Here is a 24598-nt window from a genome sequence, read left to right on the forward strand (position 1 = left end):
CAGATTTCATTATTTAACAGCTGAAACACTTCCTACCCCGGGCTCAGTTCCTCGTCCACTCCAGTGGCGTTTGCATTTGTTTAGGCCTACGTGCTGCGGTATTGTCGATGAGACTCTTTTAAGCCAACTCCGACCGAACTCCCATTTGCGAGTGCCGTGTTAAATCGATAGTACGGAATATACATCGCCCGTCTCGCCTCTATCCCATCATCGCCTCCGCAACCCCCCATGTTCCCCGGCTCTCCTTTCGCGGCCTGGCCATGGACCAGGCTGCTCGTCCTGTGCACAGCGTGCCTGCTGGTTCATTCCGTCGAAGCGGAGCTAGAAGTGTTCGTGGTCCCCCATAGTCATATGGACGTGGGCTGGGTGTACACGGTGCAGGTGAGTTACAAGGAAGGGGGGGGGGTAAGGCTGAGATAGGGTAGCGAGTGGCAAGTGAAGATGTGCGGGCTCGAATCGCGTTCTCGTAACCGTTTGCAAGTATTGAAGTGTGTATGTTGAACTTCTTTCGCGCCGTACGTAGCCGACCGTGCGAATCGGAGGCAGCAGGGTAATAGATGCGAGAGATCGATCCGCCTTGTGAGAATTAATGACAGTGCGTCTAAGTTGACGAAAGACGAAGACGGCGAAAATCACAGCAAATGCCTGGCTCCGATGTGGTCAGCAGAGGGCAGTGCACCTCCGATTAGCACGGATGCCTACGGACGGTGCGAAAGAAGTTCACCAGCCGTACAACAAATATCATTTATACCCTGCGGTGCGTCTCAGTCCACGCTCCCCGCCTTCACGTAACGCCCACAGATCCAGCGTGGCGAGTGACGGTACCGCAGAGGTCGCAAACGGGTTTTGATTCCTTACCCGTACCCGTACCCGGCCGCACCAGGGTCGTACCCTACCCAAAATGAGTGACAAACGGTTACTCACCAGTGACTCACGGCCTACCCGTACCCGGCCGCACCAGGGTCGCAAACGGGTACCCGTACCCGGCCGGGTACCGGTAGCCGGGTATCGGGTACCCGATTGCGACCTCTGGGGTACCGCAGAGTCAAATAATACCCCGCGCCCACCAACACAAACCACACGGCGTGAAGAGACACTTCATGGGCCATTGTATTGATTTAAGGGCCATGTTGGGCCCTTGCCCAAATGAAATTTCAGCATGAGATTGAATGGTGAACGGATTCATGATATGCCTCAACATACTCGGGTGCAAATTGACCAATAATTAATCAACCCATGCGAATCCATTTAGAGTACTGGGATTCGTGAATAAATATGATCAACGTGTGTTTAATGGATGAAGAAATGTACAAGTTATATTTTCAGCTGAATATAGTCATTGTAATTGTGCAACTTAAAAAAAAATCGTTAATCACAGTGCTGCATATTGATGTTAACGCAACAATCGGAACGCATTTGTTTATAGCACTGCCTTAAAGCAAACATGCGTGCATCACCGGTGTTGGTCGTGAGCGGGAATCGAACTCAGGCCGCACAACTGTGGCCTATCGTTCTGTATACAGGCTACTTAAAACAATGTTTAACACTTCTGAGAATTTGCAACAATACCACAACGAAATGTGCTTCCGGGCTCTGGAGACCACCTGGAGAAGATTCCAGGCCACGTGTTGACAATGATGGTGATTAAGTGGAGACTGAGAATAGGTTTTTCCCCCTTTTATCTGTCAACAAAACAGGTGTTAAGTTGTTAAAACACCAAACTAAAACCTTTTACAAGGAATCATGTCTGTTGTAAAAGGTTTCAGTTTGGTGTTTGAAAAACTTAACACCTGTTTTGTTGCCAGAAAAAAAGGGAAAAACCTATTCTCATATTTTGGTACTGGCAAAGGAGGTCCCATGATGTGAGTGGAGACTTTTTGACTTTTTGAAGCTACTAACATACATTTGTTATCATGTCCCAGTGTATGATCCATTCTTAAATCCTTTATATTAAGTTCACTTGCTTGCTTGCTTGCGCGCTTACGACCGTGCAAATCTTTCGGTCGTTTTTTAACCCACTTCCCGTGATCCAATCGATCTGACATTTTGCACACAGACTCGTTGTGCGTGACAATTTATTTTCGTGAAATTTCCCCCCCAAAATTTTACACTTTTTAGGAAAAAATAAATTATATTTAATTACCAATTGCTTAATGGTGGCAGGCAATCATCTGACCCATAGGTGGCAGCCATCTCAAGCCAAAGGACGAGAGGACTCTAGCCGCCACGCATATAAAGGATTTATAGTGAAAAACTTTATTTTTACGGGTTAATTTTTTTTTCCATTAAAAACGATCGTCCCATGTTAACACCGCGTACATCCTGCAGGAGAGCATGCACGCCTACGCAGCCAACGTGTACAGCACGGTGGTGCAGGAGCTGCTCAAGGCACCGGAGCGGCGCTTCATCGCTGTGGAGCAGGAATTCTTCCGCCTCTGGTGGGACGGCGTGGCCTCGGCCGAGCAGAAACAGCAGGTGTGGCCCCCGGAGTGCAACGGCATCGGTGGGCCCAGCTGGGTCTTTCCGCTAACGTGACCCTTTGCTCTCTTCGTCCTCCACTTTACGTGGAAACCCGCGGTCTTTCGCTCCGGAGATACAATTTTACGCGTCCAACACAATTGATGCCAACGACTTCAAGAGAAGCTTTTTGTTGCGCTCCACGGGATGATTTTTTTCACGGTCTCCCATTTTTAAATCCTTTATATTAAGTTCGCTTGCTTGCTTGCGTGCTTGCTTGCTTACGACCGTGCAAATCTTTCGGTCGTTTTTTAACCCACTTCCCGTGATCCAATCGAGCTGACATTTTCCACACAGACACGTTGTGCGAGACAATTAATGTTCGTGAAAAAAAATTCCCAAAATTTTACACTTTTTAGGCAAAAAATATTTATTTCACATATATTCAAATAGAACGCACAGTGTAAGAGCCCAGAGCGTAACCCCTCCACAGGCCGTGGCGGAGTAGCGCAGTTGGTAGCGCCCTCGCTTCCCATGCCAAAGGTCGCGGGATCGATCCCTGCGTACTCCACAGGCGAATATATTTTTAAATCCTTTATATTAAGTTCGCTGCCACGCATATAAAGGATTTATAGTGAAAAACTTTGTTTTTACGGGTTATACTTATTTTGTAGTATCTTTCAAAGCTGTGGAGAGCTACGGGAGATATTGGGCAATCCACAGCCCACCACTGTTGTGGTTCTCCAACTAGCCAGTGGTCTGTCTACATGTGGTGTAGGAACCCAAATTTTGTATTTGTCATGCTCTCCAGATCCTGAGAATCTCCATCAGCTGTAAAAATGTAACATACATGGCTTGGGCAGGTGGATTATTTGCAGTGCATGTATAACGTATGTACTCGGGATGCTTTCCTGTTAATCAGCAGCATTAGTTAGTGACATCGATGTGACTACGTTTGCGAGTATGAGCAGCATTTTTAAATAGAGAAATGCCTTTTTATTAGATGTAAATATATTTAACTTTTTTACTGTGGGAAGATGTGGTCTGTGTGCACATGCAGTTGTTTTTTTTAAGGCTGGACTTGCATGTGTCACATGGTGTCTTAACGTGAATCAGTTACAAGAGTAGATGTTCGTTTTTACGTTTTAAGTACTGTTCATAATTGCTGATGAAGGAGTTCCAAACCTCGGGCAATTTTCCCTAACTCACAACTTTGTCAACGCAGCAGGAAACCAGTTCACTGCTGTGTACATGAGTAAATAATTCACGGTTGTATTAAGATGGAGGCCCATTACCTAACAAGGTTGAGGCTCATGTTCCACTGTTTATACAAAACCACGTTACAATACGAATGTTGGTGATGACAGTGTTAATAGGTGAAATGAAATTAATAACAGTATTTTTTATAATTCTGTCACTCAGAAGAAAGACAAATCTTGACAGAAGGGACTGGGTGTATTCAATAAACGAAGAGTAATGAAGGACAGGAAATTCAGAAGGCCAGGTGGTTGAACTGTCAAAATGTTCCTTTCAGTGACAGTATACAAGAAAACTAACGTTAGTATTCGTAAATAACTTTGTAAATGTTTCAGCCCATCGAAGCAGACATTTGGCAACGTCTATTAAAGTTGTTCGAAACGTAAAACATCTTGGCAATTAAAACAGCGCTTGTTGTTTTACTTTTAAAATGCACGCATCTCTCATTACTGCTTCTGCCCAGGTGCATGAGTTGGTGAAGCAAGGTCGACTGGAGTTCATAATTGGGGGCCAAGTGATGCATGACGAGGCCGTCACTGAGCTAAGTGCCCAGATCCTGCAGCTCACGGGTAACAATAACGTCACTGCAGATAGTCCCCGAGTTACGACGGTCCGACTTACGATATTTCGATCTTACGATGGTGATAGCGATACGACAAAATTGTTAAATATTTAAAATTTCGCGCGGCAGGCAAAACGCAGCAGCATACCAAGGTACGAATCTTGGTGAGTACAGTACAATATGATACGTTACGATACGTTCAATGCATGCATGATAGGTAGCTTTAGCGGTTTCATTTTAGGATTACCACGATACGATACGTTCAATGCATGTTGAAAGTTTTTATAGCAGATAGGATTGTTTCCTGAAAAAAACTTCTATTAAATTGCGGTTCATATAGATAGGCTAGGAATTTACCTTGTTTTTTTAACTCTACATTTTACTGGGCAATACAGCATTGTAATTAATAGATACACACAGTATATAGTTTATACAGTACGGTACTGTAAATTGCTCTGTTTTGCTAAATTATCACCATTCTTTAAGACTCCTGGGTAGGCGAGGCCATCTTCGACTTACGATATTTTTGACTGACGATGAGGTCGTCGTAACGTATCTTCATCGTAAGTAGAGGACTACCTGTGTAGGTATGCAGGGTTTTGCATTTGCCAAACTTCGCCCAGAGGAAACCTCTTTATTTAAATACAATGACATATTTTCCTATCGACCATACACAACAAGTATAACCCGTAAAAACAAAGTTTTTCACTATAAATCCTTTATATGCGTGGCAGCTAGAGTCCTATCGATCTCTGGCTTGAGATGGCTGCCACCTATGGGTCAGATGATTGCATTGCACCATTATGCAATTGGTGATTACATATAATATTTTGGTCCTAAAAAGTGTAAAATTTTGGAAAAAAAATTTGACGAACATTAATTGTCACGCACAATGAGTCTGTGTGGAAAATGTCAGCTCGATTGGATCACGGGAAGTGGGTTAAAAAACGACCGAAAGATTTGCACGGTCGTAAGCAAGCAAGCGAACTTAATATAAAGGATTTTTAAATAAACTACAAGCATATGTCAAAAAGCTCTCCACAATCATTAGTAACTGCCTTAAAGCAGACGAATGTATACTTGGCTGACATGTTGCACAGTGACGATTCTTGTGAAGAAGGCTTTGCTAATAATGGATGTGGCGAGTTTATTTTTTTTTACATTTGTGCTTGAGAACCAATATCAGCGTAGCCCGGTCACTTAAATTTTTTTTACAATTCTGTAATGACACCCCTGCATATTACCATTGCGGGTAATGGAGTTGAATTGCCACCGATGAAGCTCTCATGATTTAAAGGCAAGGTCACTCGCCATTAGACACCTGGCTGCCTCAACAACAACAAGAATAATAAAAGTGAGCATACGTGCTCTCCCGCACCTTTGTACACAACCGTTGCCGTTTGTTTCGTCCATTTGCCGGCAGAGGGTCATGGGTTCCTGTATGAGACGTTCGGTGTGAGGCCGACGTTTTCTTGGCACGTGGACCCATTTGGCGCCTCGGCCGCCACCCCCAGCCTCTTCGCGATGGCCGGATTCAACGCCCACCTCATCTCTCGTATCGACTACGATGCCAAGGACGCCATGCAACAGTCGCAGGTCATTGGTAATAGCCATTACCATTGTTATAGCAGGCATGCAACGTAGCCCTCCCACCTCGCAATTTTATGAAGTGTCAGGGCTTAAGGTCACGTGTTGATTCAATGATATATATTTATTTTTATAAATGGCAGTGATTGTAGTGCCAAATAGCCTTACAGTGACTGAATCAGTCCTTCCTGTAAACCCGTTCCATGTCATTTGCTAAATGTGCTGTTCGACGCTTGGGCGTAATCATTTTAACGGATGAATCAATGCATCGTTAGATGCTTAATTATTGTCATTTTAACTTTGCAGTGTTATCGCCTTTCACGGTTACCACCCTTGTCCATATGCTTAAAATAATTAGACCATTGTTGGTCATCACAAATTATAGTCGAGCATTTTGTCTTTCGCATTTACACCTTTAAATTCCAGGCCAATTTCCTACATTTATATTTAGATATACAGTGACGTGATACTTATTATTTCCCAAAAAGGTTGGCTTTTGCCCTCGCGGAATGTAAATTGAAAACTGTTCATATGCAGCACCTACCGCTGGCTTCTCAGCCACCGTCATTGTGTGATTGATGGAATGCCGAACTTGCAATCACACGTCGCGAGTTTCGTTTGTGATAACAGAACGATGTAACCCTATAGCCTGCAACTTGACACGGGTCAAACATGAGGTGAAGTATCACAACCTCTATTTCGACTGGAGGAAAATCCGATGGGCCGTGAAGCTCTTTTTTCACGGCTGCCCAGTGTGGGCGGCTCGGCAAGCTACACACAGCCCTAACCCGTGTGCCGTCATCCTCCAGAAGCTGCAGTTCGTGTGGAGGGGCTCCCGCTCACTCGGGGCACGACAGGAGATCTTCACTCATGTCATGGACGAGTACAGCTACTGCACCCCCTCGGCCCTTCCCTTCTCAAACAGGTTTGGGCTGCCTCTAGGTGGGGGGTGGGTGAGACTAACTAAATTAGCGTTCATCTGAATGCCACAATGTTTTGTTCTTTGTTGTTTCTTTCCCAGGAGTGGATTTTATTGGAATGGCGTAGCCCTGTTCCCAGACCCGCCGGCTGATGGTATCTACCCCAACATGAGTCTGCCAGTTACAGCGGACACCGTGAAGCCTTACGCCGACACCATGGTGGCAAACATCCGTCAGCGAGCCGCGTGGTTCCGCACCAACACACTGCTCTGGCCCTGGGTACGCGGCAACGCACCACACGTGCTTCCAAACGCACACGTGGTTTAAGCCATCTTAGTTTTTTTTATCACCTCGGTTGATGAGAAAAATGCTGAGCAGAGGCCCAAAAATCCAAAACAACAGGGCGGCCAGAAACAAACACCACTATTGAAGGTGTGGTAGATGAGAGATAATATGTCACATGAATTGATAAGGGTTTTGAGAGTATGGGAAGAGAGATAATGGATGAAGTTATGAAATTGCGCAGAGCAAGCCTTTGAGTAGTTTGGTAGTTGATTGTAGCATGGATGAAACAAAACGATCAGGCTGGTACTCAGTTAAGTAGTCACAATCGTAAAGCTGATATTAAATGGTTAATTTTCTGATGTGATTCATGTTGCTCAGTTTAAAATGGCTGCAGCATGATGTGATTAAAGTTGTGCAAATGAAATGGAACGAAAGCAGAACAGTGCGGAGAGAAGTATTGATAGCTGCATCATGGGACCTCCTTTGCCAGTACCAAGATATGAGAATAGGTTTTCCCCTTTTTTTCTGGCAACAAAACAGGTGTTAAGATATTCAAACACCAAACTGAAACCTTTTACAAGGAATCATGTCTGCATTAACCGCAATGCTTGTGGTCCGAATGCAAACAAACAACGTACTCTGATAATATATGCATTGTCTTTGAAACTGATTGGTCCACGCCAGAGACAGCTTTCTTTTGAGCCTCATTTCAAAACGCTGTTAGACCAGAGGACATCCTCTTGCTGGGAATTCACTGACAGAAAAAGGAACACATGGAATGGAGTAAACACAGAAGTTGTAATCCTCGTATTGACCGTTCAGAAAAAGTGGTCTTGGTCAGGATACATTGGTAAAAAGGATTATGGATGTTGATCTTATTTAGCAACGTACGTAGCCAACTGTGCTAATCGGAGGTGCGGGGGAAGGACAACAATCCGTCATGGCTCGATAGATTGTTACAGCACAGGACCCTCAGAGATGGTGACAGCCTTCGCCCAGCAGCGGATTTATCATTCATGATGATGAACAATACATGCATGGAAAAAGAAGAGTAAATACCAGAATGTGGATACAAATGCTGTTCATCGAAAAATAACAATAAGAAGAAAAAATGTGCACGTAGAGCAAGTATATAGGCTGATCACAAATTTGCGAATCGCTCGATGGCTCTCGGCGCACTGCCTCTCTCCTCGTTCGGTTCAGATGCTGTCGTCGGTTACGAAGTGACTCCCCGTTGGGCGCGTGCTCCGATTGTTTTTTGTTGCAGGGCTGCGACAAGCAGTTCTTCAACGCGTCCGTGCAGTTCGACAACATGGACCCGCTCATGGCCCACGTGAACGCGCACAGCCAGGAGCACGGCGTTCGTCTTCGCTACGCCACGCTCGGCGAGTTCTTCAGCAGCGTCCAGGCGGCGGGGCTTCGCTGGGACGTGCGGGATGAGCGAGACTTTCTGCCGTACTCCTCGGGTATGATGGGGAGCGAGCGGTTTCATCCGAGCGCTGCGTGAGACTCGGGTGGGGATTGGGGGGGGGATGTGCGAGTAGAGTACGTACGTACAGTGATCCCTCGTTTATCGCGGTTAATGGGGACCGGAACCCCTCCCGATAGGTGAAAATCCGCGAAGTAGGATTGGCCCCCTAGGAATTTCCGTATATGTGTGTGTGGGTACCAGAATGTTTAAAATATGTATATTTATACTTTATATATATATTTTACTTAAATCTATTTAATTATAAAACCTTAATATTATACATTCACTTTCTCTCTCATACGATATGTATTATGGTGTTCTACACTCACCAATGACAGTAGTATCTTGAGACTTGACTCCAGTAATGACGACGACGACGATGACAATGACGATGACAATGACGACGATGACAGACCTGTGCAGTTCGATGAATGTGATGATGAATGATGATGATGATGGTGTTACTGCACAGGTATAATGAGACCTTTAAATCAGTTCGAAAAATCCGTGATGCACTGAGGCCGCGAAACTTGAACCGTGAAGTGGCGAGGGATTACTGTATTTGTTGAACTTCTTCGCATCGTACGTAGCCAACCACGTGGGTGGACTCGGGTAAACCATCAAACCCAGTGCGGACCGCTCTGTGGTTTCCAACCCTGCCTGTAGAGTCATTGGTGCCCTGTGATATTTAGCTCATAGCACTTCAAACTAACTGAACAAACAAACCAAAGTAAAATGATCGTAAACATGTATAGCCGGTGAGACTCCGCCTTTCACCTCTGTCTCTTGGTGATACTCAGACTAAACTGTACTGTAGTGATTTTTTAAAGTATTATACAATTCTAAAAATGCAGTTGTTTGTAGGTTATCATTACACGTTTCAGGCAGAATGTGAAATCGAATGGAACAAAAATAATTTAGCAACGTGCTTATTTACGGTTTGATGCCTTCCCATGCCTCGAACCATCACCGCGTTTAACTCAGACTGGCAGTCAGCATGGACCGGCTTCTACGCCAGCCGCAACACCTTGAAGGGGCTGGCGCGGGGGGCGCAGGCCGTGCTGCACGCGGCCGAGACGCTCTTCACGCTCTACGTGCGCTCGGGCCTTGCCTCCTCGCAGGACGAGCTGCTCGTGCTCGAGCAGCTGCGGCGGCTGCGCTGGGCCTCGGCTCAGGTCCGGTGGCGAATACACGCACATGCTCGTCGCACGCGCAAACACGCTCACACTTCCAGACGTACGTCGCCACGTGCGCAAAACGCTCGCTCAAGTTCACGCGTCCACAGACGCGCGTTCACGGATCGGAACACGGGTGATTGCACTGTGCTATGAACCTGTGAATTGTACGTGTGTATGTTGAACTGCTTTCGCACCGTACGTAGCCAACAGTGCTAATCGGAGGTGCGGGAGAATGACAACAAACTAACCATGGATAATCTCAGGGCTATAGAGAGGGACGATAGATTCGGCGATTTACCCCAGGCCCTGGGTCCATTAGAAAGGTTTGAAGAGGTCTCAGAAGGGGCCTCATCTGGCACTTTACCTCGGCCCTCTAAATCCCTTTGAACGACCCTGCATATACCACATCATAACCTGGTTCACGCCCATATTCAGCTCGCAAATGCTCCGTTTCTCTCACTTGACGACAAACGTCTTCCGAGTTTGATCTCTCCGACTTGCTAGTAGCAAACCCGGCGAGTGACCCTCGTCTCTCTAGGTGCAGCACCACGACGCGGTGACGGGCACGGAGTCGCCGCCCGTGCGCGACATGTACGCGCGCGACCTGGCGGACGGGGTGGCGGGCGTCACGCCGGCGCTGGCGAGCATGCTGAGCACGCTCGTGCCCGGCCTGCCGCCCCCCTCCGGCATGCGCCTCCTCTCGCCCATCCTGCAGCTCCGCGCAGGCACGGATGCACGCCCGTATGTTTTCACCGGTCTGCTGCCCGATCAGTCGGTCAATCGAGCAACCTTCGGTTGTTTGCAAAACAAATGTGCCTTCTTCTTGGTACTTTCGGTAAAGTCACGTGGAAGGGAAATAATAAAATAATAAAACATAAAACATTATTTCCCTTCTACGTGATTTTACCGAAAGAACCAAGAAGATTAATCCCTGCAGTCACGAAAGCTTTAAATCGAAATTTAAATGTGCCTTCTTCCTGCTATTTTTCGAGTTGTCCCCAGCACATGTGCTTAATAAGTTTGGTGTGTCTTCGTGATGTATAGCAGCATCGCTACAAGAAGAATGTGTTAAAAACACTGCTCCCTGCGCAATGCTCGTCGTGGGTTACGTAGACTCGTCAGAGGCCCTTCTGTGTGTAAGCATTTGTTGAGAAGCACGCCATTATTTGTCATTGAAGTCCCTTGCTGCTCCAACAGCCGTGCTGCGGAAGGGCAGCACAGTGGTTGTCTACAACCCCCTGGGCTGGGAGGTGGTCTCCTTCATCAACCTGACGGTGTCCAGCCCAAAGGTGGCCGTGTGGGACCAGCACGGCCGACCTGTTCCTACCCAGGTAACGATGCCCTATTATTCTCGCCGTCCCTTGGCGCGTTAGGTCGCTGGGGCATGACCGTTTCGTTCACTGGTAGCCCCTTGCAGGCATCTTTACACTTCATAATCAACGATTTTTGGGTTTAGATCGCGTTATTTATAAATGTGTCGTAACCCTCCACCACCCGACACGGCCAATCAGTAAAAAAGTGTCACGTTGACCAAAGACAAATAGTTCACTGCTTTAGCCCACCGGTGTGTTGAAGCGTGAAACCACAACATTTACAATTTGAGTACGACGTTTCGCTGGTAATTGCATCCAGCATCATCAGGCAATTCGCCAGAATGGTGAGGCTCTGCTGTGTCTCCCGTTCTTATATAGAGCAGCAGCAGGGTGACGTCATCATTAACTCATTAACTCATCAGGTGCAAAGATTTGAGGGGGGGTTATTGTAATTATATACTTGATTAGTAATACGGCTGTTGTTACGATGCGAGTTGTAGATTAGTAATCATTTGGATTGTGTTCTATTGTGATTATGCTACATTAATAATCAGTTAGTGCTTGTTTCCCTTATAAGGAATTGTAATGCATCTTATTTAATAATACGCTTCCAGGACGCACTAAGCCTGTAGCTGTCCGAGCGATTAAAGTTATTTCTGTTCCTCTCAATCTCAATGGATTCTCTAATTAGTCTTTGCCAGTAGTAACTAGTTTTACACAACACTTCAACGTTGTCAAAATCAATTGAGTGTCCCTGTTGGCAAGCATGTTCAGCCACTGCCGACAGTTGTGTTTGCGATAGTTTAATATTTCTCTGGTGTTCTTTTAGTCTTACACTAACGTTACGCCCTGTCTGTCCAATATAGCATCTGCCACATACACAATTAATCCGATATACACCTTCTGTTGATAATTTAGGTAGTTCGTCTTTAGTGCACGTTACTAGTTGTTGAATTTTGTGTACTGTACCAAATCTTACTGTAATGTTTTGCTTTTGCAAAACACGGGCTAATTTGTCAGTTACTCCTGAGATAAATGGTATTTTTATTGTTTTAATAATCTGATCGCTTTCAGCAGTGTTGCTTTGCGATCGTGATTTGGCATTTAGTGCTCTGTTAATTTGAGCATTATTGTAGCCATTCTGTCTTAGTGCTTCTTTAACATGTTTAATCTCTCTCACTAGACTTTCATCATCTGACACTGTTTTAGCCCGATGTATGAGCGTCTTAATAAGAGAGGATTTCTGAGCTGGGTGATGATGTGAATCTGCATTCAGATAGGCATCAGTGTGCGTTTGCTTTCTGTAAACGCTGTGTGTTATTTTACCATTTAGGCCATGCCCAAGTAAAATATCCAGGAACGGGAGTGTGTTATTCACCTCCATTTCCATGGTGAATTGAATGGCCGGGTTTTGTGCATTGAGATGATTTAGAAAATCGTTAAGTGTATCTTTACCATGTGGCCAGACAACCAAAGTGTCATCCACATATCTAAACCAAAAGGATGGTTTTAATGTGCTCGAGGCAAGTGCTCTGGTTTCAAAGTTTTCCATGTACAAATTTGCTATAGCAGGAGATAAAGGAGAGCCCATTGCTGCTCCCTCCCTTTGTTTAAAGAATTTTTGCACCTGATGAGTTAATGAGTTAATGATGACGTCACCCTGCTGCTGCTCTATATAAGAACGGGAGACACAGCAGAGCCTCACCATTCTGGCGAATTGCCCGATGATGCTGGATGCAATTACCAGCGAAACGTCGTACTCAAATTGTAAATGTTGTGGTTTCACGCTTAAACACACCGGTGGGCTAAAGCAGTGAACTATTTGTCTTTGGTCAACGTGACACTTTTTTACTGATTGGCCGTGTCGGGTGGTGGAGGGTTACGACACATTTATAAATAACGCGATCTAAACCCAAAAATCGTTGATTATGAACAATATTGGTCGCGAAAGCCTACGTGTTAAACTGATCTTTACACTTCTCTGTGTCTGCCATTTTGCTGCTTTGTTAATAACTTTGTTGGGCTCGCCACATATACACAATTAATACTATTTCATTCCATCATCCTGTTAGCCTTATGGATCAGTGTTTCTTCAGCAGTATTTAAGAAATGCAAACCATAAGCAGTCAGGCTTCGTAAGCAAATGCAACAGCAAGAGCTTTCCGTTGGCAATAGGCAAGCTGTCCGCAAAGACTGTGGGGCCTGTACATCAATATCTAAATTGTGGAAAACTAATTAAACATTTTTCGCTTTCGTGGTTGCTTGTGGATAATGAATGTATAGATAAAGATCTAGTTAGTATTTAAAAATGCTCATGCCTGGTATGATCAGTAATTGTGGGTAATTCAAGTTAATCGTTGGAATAGAATATAATTATGTACAGACCGATGAGTGTAATTAAAAATGTTTGGCCGTGCATTGTTAAGAAATTGTATGTATGTGGCGAGTTATTCACTTAAAATTAATGACTTTACAATTGTACATTTCACTCGAGGCCTCGCTAATGGCATACCTTAAATAAAATAACACCATTTGTATTATAGGCACATCCTAAGGTATATATTTAAAACATATATCAGCCTTTATAAATATATTCAAATGGATTCAAATTTAAACAGCACATATATTTTTACATTTGCTAATGTGGAACCACACTAATATGCACAAACCCAAATTCCAAGCCTTAAACTTAAAATCAAAAACTGTGGACCCGACGGGCGTGTGTCTCCATCGCTTCTGCCAGGTCTACCCATCAGCAGCGTCAGACAAGGACTTCTCCGTCTATTTTCCCGTGCGTCTCGACCCACTGGGCATCTCCAGCTTCCGAGTGCAGGTGTCATCCGCTTCTCTGAAGAGCACAGGCCGGGCTGCGGTCGGCCCGAACGCTCCCGCTGGTTTTCCCACCTCCGTGACGGCACCGCTGTCGTTCCCCAGGAGGTCGCACCCGGGTGAAGTGCGGCTCGCAGAACGGCCCAACCTCATTGCTGTGGAAAATAAGTGCTACGTGCTCATGTTCGACAAGGACACAAACCTGCTGCACTCCGTCACGGACAAGTAAGAAGAAACACTTGTGGGAGCTGTGCAAACCTCATGTGTGTATATAATAATAATAAAGCTGTAAATTTTGATTTAAATAATTTTCTTGCTGTGGATTTCACACCTGATGACGATTGCTTGTGTTGCAGTCGAACCGTCGTGAGAATTTTTATTTTTTATATTTGTATTATTTTATTATTTCCCTTCTACATGACTTTACCGAAAGAACCAAGAATAATAATAAAGCTGTAATTCAGTTATTATATATTTATTATATCAATAATTATAATCATTTACATATCTTTCATCAATCCACTGTTAGATAAAGACTTTCCCACACCGTGTCGGTCATTTTTCGCCGTGCTTGTCAGTGCAGGTTCGTGAATGGGACACCCAGAACCGGTTCAGATATTGCTCGCCGCTGGCCGTTGAATTAAATGAAGGTCACTGGGGTTCATAGTACACTCCGCGCACCACTAAGCTACTGCTGGACCCAATTGTTATGGTTTCTCAATGTATAATTGTTAAGTTCCATCAAGAGTAAATTGCAGGTTTAAGTGACCTGCGACAAGTCATCTTCTCACTATATTTCAAGGGAATATCATTTGTCTTTCCAAGTATGACTTGTTCATGTAGAAAGCATGTAAGTGTAATATAAATAAGTGATTTTTTTCACAAATACGTATGAAGGAAAAGCTATAGGACATGCTCCTGAAAGCCATTCATAAATATTTTTTTTCACAATCCATGTAAATGGTAATTCATAAAATGTATAGGCTTAAAATACATTTATTTTGAAGTTACTCACATCTAGAGTCACTCCACTCTACCTTGCACACGTGATATTTTCACATTGAAATATTAAAACAGCTTTGCTCTGCAGCCCATGGCTTGCAGTTGTAATGCAGCACACGCGTGTCTGGCTTCATGCAGGGTCTCTACGCAGACTGTACTGGTGACCCAGCGCTTTCTGGAGTACCGTAGCCAGACGAACGTGACGGTGGGGCAGCCTTCAGACAACTACATCTTCTCTCCCCTGGGCCCAGCCACGGACGTGTCTCGATTTGTGTCCATGGAGGTGGTCAGAGGGCCTCTGCTCACCGAGGTCAGGCAGTACTTTTACGGGTGAGTGAACAATGCAGCTTCAACCGTGATTTTTTTTGCATGACTCATGGTTACAAATAAAACGTAAACGTTTATTATAGATGCCTCTGGAGGGACTCTCTAGGGCTGCCTCCAGTGGAGTTCGCTTCCACCAGCAGTGGCCTGAGCAGGCAATTACAGGGCTGTGCCTTCACCTTTTATAAATGCATCTGCGGCAGATGCATCTATAATGTCAATGTTTTTAAAATATTATAATTTTGCACTTAAATGTAAAGTTCACTAAAACAATGTATCAATTTAATAAAACCAATGTACATTTGTTTCATTATCCTGCAGCTGGCTAAAATAATGACTACTACATTCATTCTCGATTTGATTGTATAAAAAAAGGCTTTGTTGTGCAATATACGTGCAGTGTGGAGATGTCACGTGATGTGCAAACGGGAACTCCGATCCTGTGGTCACGTATTTTTTTAAGTTTTTTTTTACTTACCTTTTGCGTCTTTCATTACCCCTCTTAAGTTCACCATTATTTGATTTGCTCCTGCTGCTGCTGCTGCTTTGTTTTCCAGCGAGGACTCTTCACCCCCCGGCTCTCACCGCCACGCGGTGCTGACGCGCCTGCATGACGCCCCCGGCGGCTCGGCAGGGGCCGGCGATCTGAGCTGCCGTCGGCTCGAGCAGGAGCTGTGGGTGGGGCCGCTGGCGATGGACCGCGAGGCCGTCCTGCGGACCAGCACGGGCCTGCGCACCGGCCGCGTCCTCCACACCGACAACAACGGCTTCCAGATGCAGCGGCGGCTGTACCGCAAGTTCCCCAAAAACGAACTGCCCAGGGTCGGTTCTGCTTTTATGCTGCGTGTTTCTGCGCAACCTCCGATTTGCACGGTTTGGTTGCGTATTGTGCGAAAAAAGTCCGACGTACATATATTGCAAGCAAGCGACTGTATCTGGAACAGCAGCGTATGTTTTCAGAATCTTTATTCATCGTGAAGGAATCCCGTGAGCTGTAAAGCGATTTTTTTACAGATGTGCAGTAGGGGCGGGTTGAGAAAGTCTCAACAACAAGAAATACAAAAACACGACAGGGAGTGCTAAGTAACGGAAAAGTAAGTAAATCACTACGAAAACAAAAATCAACTTTAGTTTTTATTTTACCAGGTAAAGCCCACTGAGCTACTTGCTTTTTCAGAAGCGACCTGGCCACAAATGATAGCTCAACAAAGTGGCTTATAAATTGATGTCGAGGTTCGTTGGCCATTCAGCAGCATTGGTTGTTACGTTGATTTGGGTGCTTTGGTGCCGCCGTTGAGTGGTTTTGTTGGGCAGCAGGTGACTTCGTGTTTCATTGTCCTGCTCTGCGACTGCAGGGGGAACTCTTTTTCTCAGGGTCTGTGTGGGGGCAGCATGTGGCAACATTCTGTAATGCGCGCACACGGCTTAATGCAGTACCGTAACGCATCCATCGATTGCTCGGAAAGAGCTGTATGCTTTGTCGGGACCATTGTTCTTGGCATGTTTTGACCAATTCCTTAAATATATAAGTGACTGGATATTCGTATGAGTACTCGTATAAATGAGCACGATTTTCTTTGCGTTAAAGAACTACTACCCACTGGTTCGGACAGCCTTCATTGAGGAGGTGATGGAGCACGGAATGAGGCTCACCGTTCACTCTGAGCGGAGCCACGGTGTGGCGAGTCTACACGACGGAGAAATGGAGGTAAACGCATCCTTTTATCTATTTTTTTACGACTGCCAGCTTGTGTTGCCTCCGAAACGTCGTGATTTTTATTTTTATTTTACTTTTATTAATTTTAATTTTTTACCTACGTGACTTTACCTAAAAAAACCTAAGAATATGAATACTTGCAGTCACGAAAGCTTCAAATCTAGAATGACTGCCAGCTTGTTTAATTGCACGTAAAATGTCCATTTCAATGAAGGTTAGCTTCAGCTTGGCGCAAGTGAACTGTGTCAAGTTGAAGCGGATGAGCTGGAGTTAGCTCTGCTTCACGTAGGGGAAATTAAATGTGGAACTTCCAATTCGCCATGGGGGTGGCATTTGCCAACAGCTGACGATGACGGAGCAGCAGCTGACCACTCATCCTCCCCACAGGTGATGGTGCACCGCAGGATGTGGAACAACGAGAACCACGACTACAACCTGACGCTGAATGACACCTCGCTCGTGCGACCGCTCTTTTGGCTTGTGCTGGCCAGGAAGAGCGACGGCGTGTTGCTCTATCAGCGCATGGGGCTGCAGCTGGAGAATCGTCCCCTAGTGCTTGTGGGAGAGACTCCAGGTCCCTCCTGCGATTGCAGAACTCACCACGGCTTCCTTTCGTCTCATTTCCTTAGAACCCATTTTTCGTGTTTAGTTTGTTGCCCTTCCCCGCACCTCCGATTAGCACGGTTGGCTACATACGGTGCGAAAGAAGTTCGACATACATCCATGTCACAGCCACTTTTCACTCCCAACTCCTGGGTGGTGCATCTGTGAGCACTCGTCACGAGACATCTGCCTCTTTTACCTATTAATCCAAACCCTAGGTGGTATTGTCTCTGTTATTTTAGAGGATGCATTTCTTAGAGACAGTCATATACATCTACCCCCGCGTGTGTATGCCGATGCTGCTGCTCGGTTTTCAGAGTTGGGCGTGGTACCCGTTGGCCGGGCCACGGCCCTTCCGACTCTCCCACCCAACGTGCACCTGCTGAGCCTGCAGCTGCCTGGCTGGAGCTACAGCTCCGACCACCAGAAGCACCTCAAGCGACTGCGCCGACACAAGGCCGAGGGTGCGGCCAACTCGACGGCGCACGGTCCAAGTGAGTCGAGCACGGTTGTCCCACGTTTCCCGGGGCACGATGCCTGTGGCGAGATGTTAATTGCCTCTCCTGGTATGCAGGAGGTCGTGGGTTCGATCCCGACCCTGACGCCTGCTGCTGTATATTTGGAGTTTGCACGTGCTTCCCCGTCAGTCGCGTGGATTTTTCTCCGGGTCCTCCGGTTTCTACCCCCCACATTTAGAAACGTGTGTTTAGAGTATTTTGGCTGCTATAAATTTGCACGTGATAAGCCACTTCGATAAGCTATCATTTGTGGCCAGGTCGCTTCTAAAAAGAGCTATATAATTCGGTGGGCCTTACCTGGTAAAATATTTTTTTTATCTACACGTATATAGTTTTAGTTTTACAGACCTGGTTTGCGTTTGTCCGTGGCTGTCGCAGACCTGGGACGAGTGCTGCTGAGGCTGCAGCACCTGTACGAGGAGGGAGAAGATCCTGTGCTCTCGCAGACAGCCACCATCGACCTGAAGGTAACCCTAAGCTTGGGCCAAGGCAAAGCACAGAGTCTCACTTGGCCAAAGCGCTCGAACTTAAATTTCGATTTAAAGCTGCTTGCGTTGTGGCCGAAACATCGTGAGAATTGTATTTTATTATGTTTTATTTTTATTATTTTATTATTTCCCTTCTACGTGACATTACCGAAAGAACCAAGAAGACGCTCGAACTTACTTATATACGGTACATATAAGGTAAAACATAGTTTTGTTTTATTTGTATTTTTTTTAAGTGATTTGTTTACCTTTCCGATACTTTGCACGCCTATCGTGTTTCTGTCATGTTTGTTGATAACGTTCTGACCCCGTGCTCCAACTAGATATCTGTGAAAAGAGCTTTATAGATCATCGGATTCCTCCGGTATAAATACATTTTTTTATTCTGATACGTCCATCACATATCTGCCCTCACCAGAGTGTGTGCCTGGTGTAGCTGTCATGTTCTGTAGATGTTCACAAAATCCAACCTTTTCACATAGAAAAACCACAATTTACAGACTTTTTTCAATCCACTGCTGTCATTGGGTGTTGGTTGACCATACTTCACCACGCTGGTCAGTTGCGTTTTATGCGAAGAATGTGCTTGATTCAGTTCATTTGTCACTCGCCAACATCGGTGGCATTCAGAGCCTATATTGTAAACGGATAAACGGATTCATCGTGCTATTTGCTCCTCCATGTAGCTTAGAGCAGCGTTTTTCATCGCAAGGCCCGCGGGCCACTGGCGGCCCCTGATGGCCTTTAGTGCGGCCCCTGACGTACGGCCCCCCGACAATACACAAATTGAATGCACCCCTTACAAGTGATGTCTTATCGGCAAAAGTGGCCCCTCTCTGAAAATTAGTGAACAACACTGGTTTAGAGTCTAAATACTGTACGTAAACGTAACTTTTCGGCACTGAACGTTGTCTTTGTTTTGTGCTTTTCTTAAAAGGGTGCCTTTCAGTTCATAATTTTCATGCAGTTTTTTTAAAAATCACATATTCCAGGGTGGCCTCAAACCATGTTACGTCTGTGAATCTTAAACAAGTGCACAATGCGAATGTGAGTAGACTGTGCCTTTCATTGTATAACCTTGACGTGTGATCTCAATTACCGTATTTCACTAATGGACGCATTTAGGGCCTATATTTTAAATGGACTCTGGAGTGTGGGCTCCCCTACCTTGTCCGAAGAGTTTGATTATTTATTAAATGAACCATGCCAAACGTAAATAGCCACTGATGCTCGTCCTCTGTCACCCTCCTGAATACTGTCTCCAATGTTTACGGTGCACTAACTCAATAATGAGACTAATAAGCCTTTCGATGCCAAATATATTGTTCACTGGGTGGTTTTGTTTACGGTTACCTCTTAGCTGTGGTGGACAACATTTTTTTCATGCACATGTCTAAAAATATTTTTGGGCTTGAACATAAACAGTCCATTATTGCCTCCTGTGAACCCTAATTACTGAAATGTGTAAGCCTGGTTTTGCAGCATATATTTCCTGGCCATCCATTGAGAAGTCATGTCGTCAGAGCTCGTCCTGGGATACCACGCACGTCTCTCGCTCGAAACGCCTGGGGACATAGGCATGTCTTACTGCCGCTCCAGTGTGTTTAACGTAATTCTTTGTATTTCCTTTTTTTAGTGTTGGAGTAGCGCTTTTTTTGTATCAAAACCATTTTAATCATAGCTCTTTTAGAGTGTTTTTACTTCCATAAATAGTTTTTTTCAGTAACTTTTATCGCGGCCTTGCTCGTCTGGCCATCCTGGAAAGTACCACAGTGTCAACAACAACGACTACAGCAATGGTAGAGCAACTACCCCGACAGCAGCAACAATAGAGCAATGACACTAACTCCAGCTACAGCAACAAAATCGACAGCAACTACAGAAATGGAAACAGCGACAACAGCGAAAACAACCACAACAACAGCAACTACGGAAACAGCTACAACAACATATAATACAGCAACAACTGCAGTGACACCAGCAACTACAGCAACAGTTAGGGCTGCGGCAACAACATCGACTGGAACTACAGAAATGGAAACAGCTGCGGCAACATCACTCCTCTTTGTGCATCACTTCACAGGTTGCCGGTTAATTTCCACATTCAATTCAAGGTCATCCTCACATTCGAGGCCCTGAATAATCTTGCACCTCCAAATATTGGGGAGTTGATGCGACCCCTGAGTTCCAACAAGAACTGTTGAGGTCAGCTGACTTAGATCTCCTCTGCATCTTCAGAAGGAAGCTGAAGTCCCTGGGCGATGGAGCCTTCGCTTCTGTTGCACTTGGATTGTGGAATGTTCTGCCTAAGGCTGTCGGGGAGTCTGGTTCGGATGGGATATTCAAGTCCCGTCAAAAAAATGATTTACCTTTCAGAAAGAATTTCCTGTTTTAACTTTGCCGCTTCTTACCCAATTCCCCTCCCAGCCCTTGATATAAAGCTCGTTGAGATTTTATAATCTGCAATTTTTAATAACTGACCAGTGTGCTGAATTATGGTTAAACAACCCTCATTACCAACGTGGTACAGGGAGGCCCTTATTCCACAGCGGATTGTCAAAGGGGCTGTATTTTTTATTATTATTTACCCACACTGTATTTTGTCTATTACTTTAATGCTTTTATGTTGTAAAGGTCAATTCTGATGTGTCCAGTCTCCGTGGATATTTCAGACACTGGGCTGAATGCTGTGGGGTTTTTATCCCTCAGAATATTGTGAGATGCAATTTATCTTTGAAATGCAGTGGCGTTGTTTTCCATTTAATATTATGATGAATTATTAAAATCTACTATTTCCATTTCGTGTAAAAAAAAACGCATTTATGTTGCTATGCGGTTGTCTGGCATTCATTCCATGGAGCATTAAAACATGCACCATTTAGTTCCGAGGAGGAGCTGAACAGAATGATAGATGCTGTATATCTCAAACCCTTTGTATCGTTGAGTTATGTCTATGGGGAAATCGTTTTAGTTTTTACAGGCTTCACTTTTGATACTTAAGGAATAAGGCAGAAAATGTCATGGTTTTTATTTCAGATCCTCTTGGCCTCACTGGGCATAGTGAGACATGTGGAGGAGCGATCACTCACAGGCACGTGGGACGTCGCTCAGCTCCACCGCTGGCAGTGGAATGTGACAGCACAAGCGAGCGCAGGTAAAACTGTCAACAACGTGGTTTTGTATTAATAGGGGTTTTCCCCCTTTTTTCTGGCAACAAAACTGACACCTTTTGCAAGGAATCATGTTTACATTAACCGCAATACTTGCAGTCAAATGCAAACAATAAACAATACTCTGGTAATGTATGCATTGTCTTTGAAACTGATTGGTCCACACCAGAGACAGCTTTCTTTGGAGCCTCGTCTCATATGGTGTTGGCGTCATCTGGTCGAACACCATATGAGACGAGGCTCCAAAGAAAGCTGTCTCTGGTGTGGACCAATCAGTTTCAAAGACAATGCATATATTATCAGAGTATTGTTTATTGTTTGCATTTGAATGCAAGTATTGTGGTTAATGTAAACATGATTCCTTGCAAAAAGTGTCAGTTTTGTTGCCAGAAAAAAGGGGAAAACCCCTATTAGTATATTTTGGTACTGGCAAAAGAGGTCCCATGATGTAACGTGGTTTTGATTTAAACATTTAACTGGCAGATATTTGTAGGGACCACCTTTGTGGGCATATATGAAGTCGGAATAATTTTTTGGAGTGTTTTTTTTAATGTATAAACTTGCCATGGGTAAGGCCAACAATGTTAATTTTTCCTTGACCTTACACAGCCACCAAATTGTTAAAACGCCTCAATTGCCCATGAGGTAGCATGGGTTCTAGTTCACAAAATAAGGCAGAGGTTCGTTCACTCTGGATTACCCTGATGATGGAATGGCTTCAGTTGATTTACCTGTATCCATGGGCATATTTATAACTGTTTAAAATAACCATTTTAATTTACCATCGTTGTTAAACTGAAAATGCATATCGCAAACGAAATGACCACATTATCACGGATATATCGTTTTTAAGATTACAAAATACAATTTCTTACATCGGTAGAATTATTTCGTTTTTCACCGTCTCATCAAATGTTCACCATTTAATCTAAGTGTGAGTTGAATCGTAAAAGCTTCACTAGAGCACGTTTCCGTCCACCCTGTCCCCATGTGACACGAAGGGTTTGTTTTCAGTGCACGTTTTACCACCATTCGCGACACACGGAAGCCCCTTGTTCAGTGCAGGCGGTGAGTGCAATTCGTCTTCGAATCACAGTGGGGGTTTATTCTCCTCTCTCCTTAATGTACCGATGCATTGTCAACATGTAACCGATGTAGTTCTATCAGCGTTGCGTTTACTAACGCACGGTATTTTATTTGCAGAGGCTGCTCACGAAGAGAGAATGGTCCACGACGATTTCATTATTACTATTTTCCCCAAAGAAATTCGCACCTTCTTTGTCCACTTTGAAAGTATTATTTAACACTCTTTGTGAAGATTTAATATCTAAAATTGCTGCAACCTTTCAAAAACTCAATATATTTTCTATGATTTCTAATACTGTAGACATTTGTAAATGAATGTCAAATTAACTTCTAAATGTTTGCACAAGTACAATTTGTTTAAATCTATGTCAAACGCCGTATTTCTGTCAGGAATCATTAAATGTACAGTATTGCAACACAATATTGTGCGCTACGAGTGGTGTGATAGCGGTTGCCCGTGTGAAAAGATACCTTTGGAAAGTATGTTAAGCGAGCACCATAGGACCTTGTCAACCTACCGCATTGCCTTGCAAGAACCTGGGCAAGAAAAACTGCGTTGTTTTGGCCTGTTTTTTATGTTTGGAGAAACCAGCATTGTCGTGTCTCATACATTGTGCATCCGACACATGCAAGTTGTTCCCAAACACCTCGCGCAATTTGCACGTCTCACACACACACAGACATGCGTCATGTCACTTGCGTGGATTTGGCGAGGGTGTTTCAAAAGCGATTTGACAAGGGATGGTAGCGGCAATGCTATGCCGTGTGTACACCCTCGCTTGATGTTACTGGAATAGTGTCTCCTCTTGCTACACTGGCCTAATGTGTGCGAGCACAAGCCTTTTCACTTAAAAGTTGCAATGGAGTTTTCATATCCCAATTGATCACTACAGACTAAACAATTTTCTATTATAGCTTGGCTGATTTGTTACTATTGTCCTGAAGGGAAATAATGAAGCCAAATGTACATATATCATATGCAATCAATAGTAAATAATAAAAATAAGAGTGAAAAACAACAAAGCAATCAGATCTATTTTTATCGCGTATTACTATAAAAAAAGTTATAACTGTGACAATTGGAATTCTACGAACAAAATATGAAATGCATTGGAAAGATTAAATGAGCTTTCCAATGATGTACCATACAATGTGCTGTCCCATTTACCTTTCACAAACTGCATTAATATAACCGATAAACATGAAGCATGGCTATCAGTTTCCCACCATGGGCCTTCCAACTTAAATGTAACTGATTTCAATTCCGTTGCAATTTGTCCTGAAAAAAAGCCACTATTTGAACCCAGACTAATATGTCCGAATGAGTGCACGTGCAATTGTGCGTCTGTGTGTGTGTATCTCTGGTTATGCCTGTTTGTCCATCTCCGATAGTATCTGCGTGTTTCTGATTGTGTTTGTGTGAAGAAACGTGGAGTGTGGAGAAATTACTTGGCCACGGGTATAAAAGGGGCATAAGCACGTGGGCTGTGGAAAGTGTTAGTGGTGAAGGGAATGGATAGTGTCGGGGTGGCATTGGTGTAAACTTGCCGACTCGCCCCCTACGTTATAACGTATGCTAAACTTCTTTCGCACCGTACGTGGCCAACCATGCGAATCGGACGTGGGAGTCAACACTTATACCAGAGGTGGGTCGACAGCCCGTGTTTATTTGTTAAAACAAGAACTCTTTACATAAAAATCATGCAGGAAGCCAACTCAATCCATGTACTGTACTCCATATTGACTCACAGAGGGCTTTTTGTGCCCATGTCACGAAACATGCTGACAACCTCAAGTGTTTATTTTCTACCAATCATCCCTTTAACGAGAT

General features: G+C 44.5%; 1 protein-coding gene across 2 annotated transcripts; it reads left to right on the forward strand.

The window, feature by feature from the left end:
• Positions 1-23188, forward strand: MAN2B2 (mannosidase alpha class 2B member 2). 2 transcript variants are annotated; one of them, XM_078599510.1, is made up of 19 exons: positions 1-381; positions 2329-2475; positions 4178-4283; positions 5700-5879; positions 6673-6788; positions 6885-7062; positions 8336-8534; positions 9524-9714; positions 10256-10442; positions 10915-11048; positions 13774-14084; positions 15000-15191; positions 15743-16007; positions 16774-16893; positions 17290-17476; positions 17823-17999; positions 18402-18490; positions 21548-21665; positions 22885-23188. In XM_078599510.1, exons 4-19 carry the CDS (start codon positions 5844-5846, stop codon positions 22983-22985), a joined length of 2601 nt encoding a protein of 866 aa, XP_078455636.1. In that variant the 5' UTR covers positions 1-381; positions 2329-2475; positions 4178-4283; positions 5700-5843; the 3' UTR covers positions 22986-23188. The 2 variants fall into 2 exon arrangements, with proteins under 2 accessions (XP_078455636.1, XP_078455635.1); XM_078599509.1 differs by having other exon boundaries at positions 5700-5872.
• Positions 23189-24598: the final 1410 nt, after the last annotated feature.

The sequence above is a fragment of the Lampetra planeri genome, chromosome 12 (assembly GCF_965212315.1).
Source record: "Lampetra planeri chromosome 12, kcLamPlan1.2.h2, whole genome shotgun sequence".
Classification (NCBI taxonomy): domain Eukaryota; kingdom Metazoa; phylum Chordata; class Hyperoartia; order Petromyzontiformes; family Petromyzontidae; genus Lampetra; species Lampetra planeri.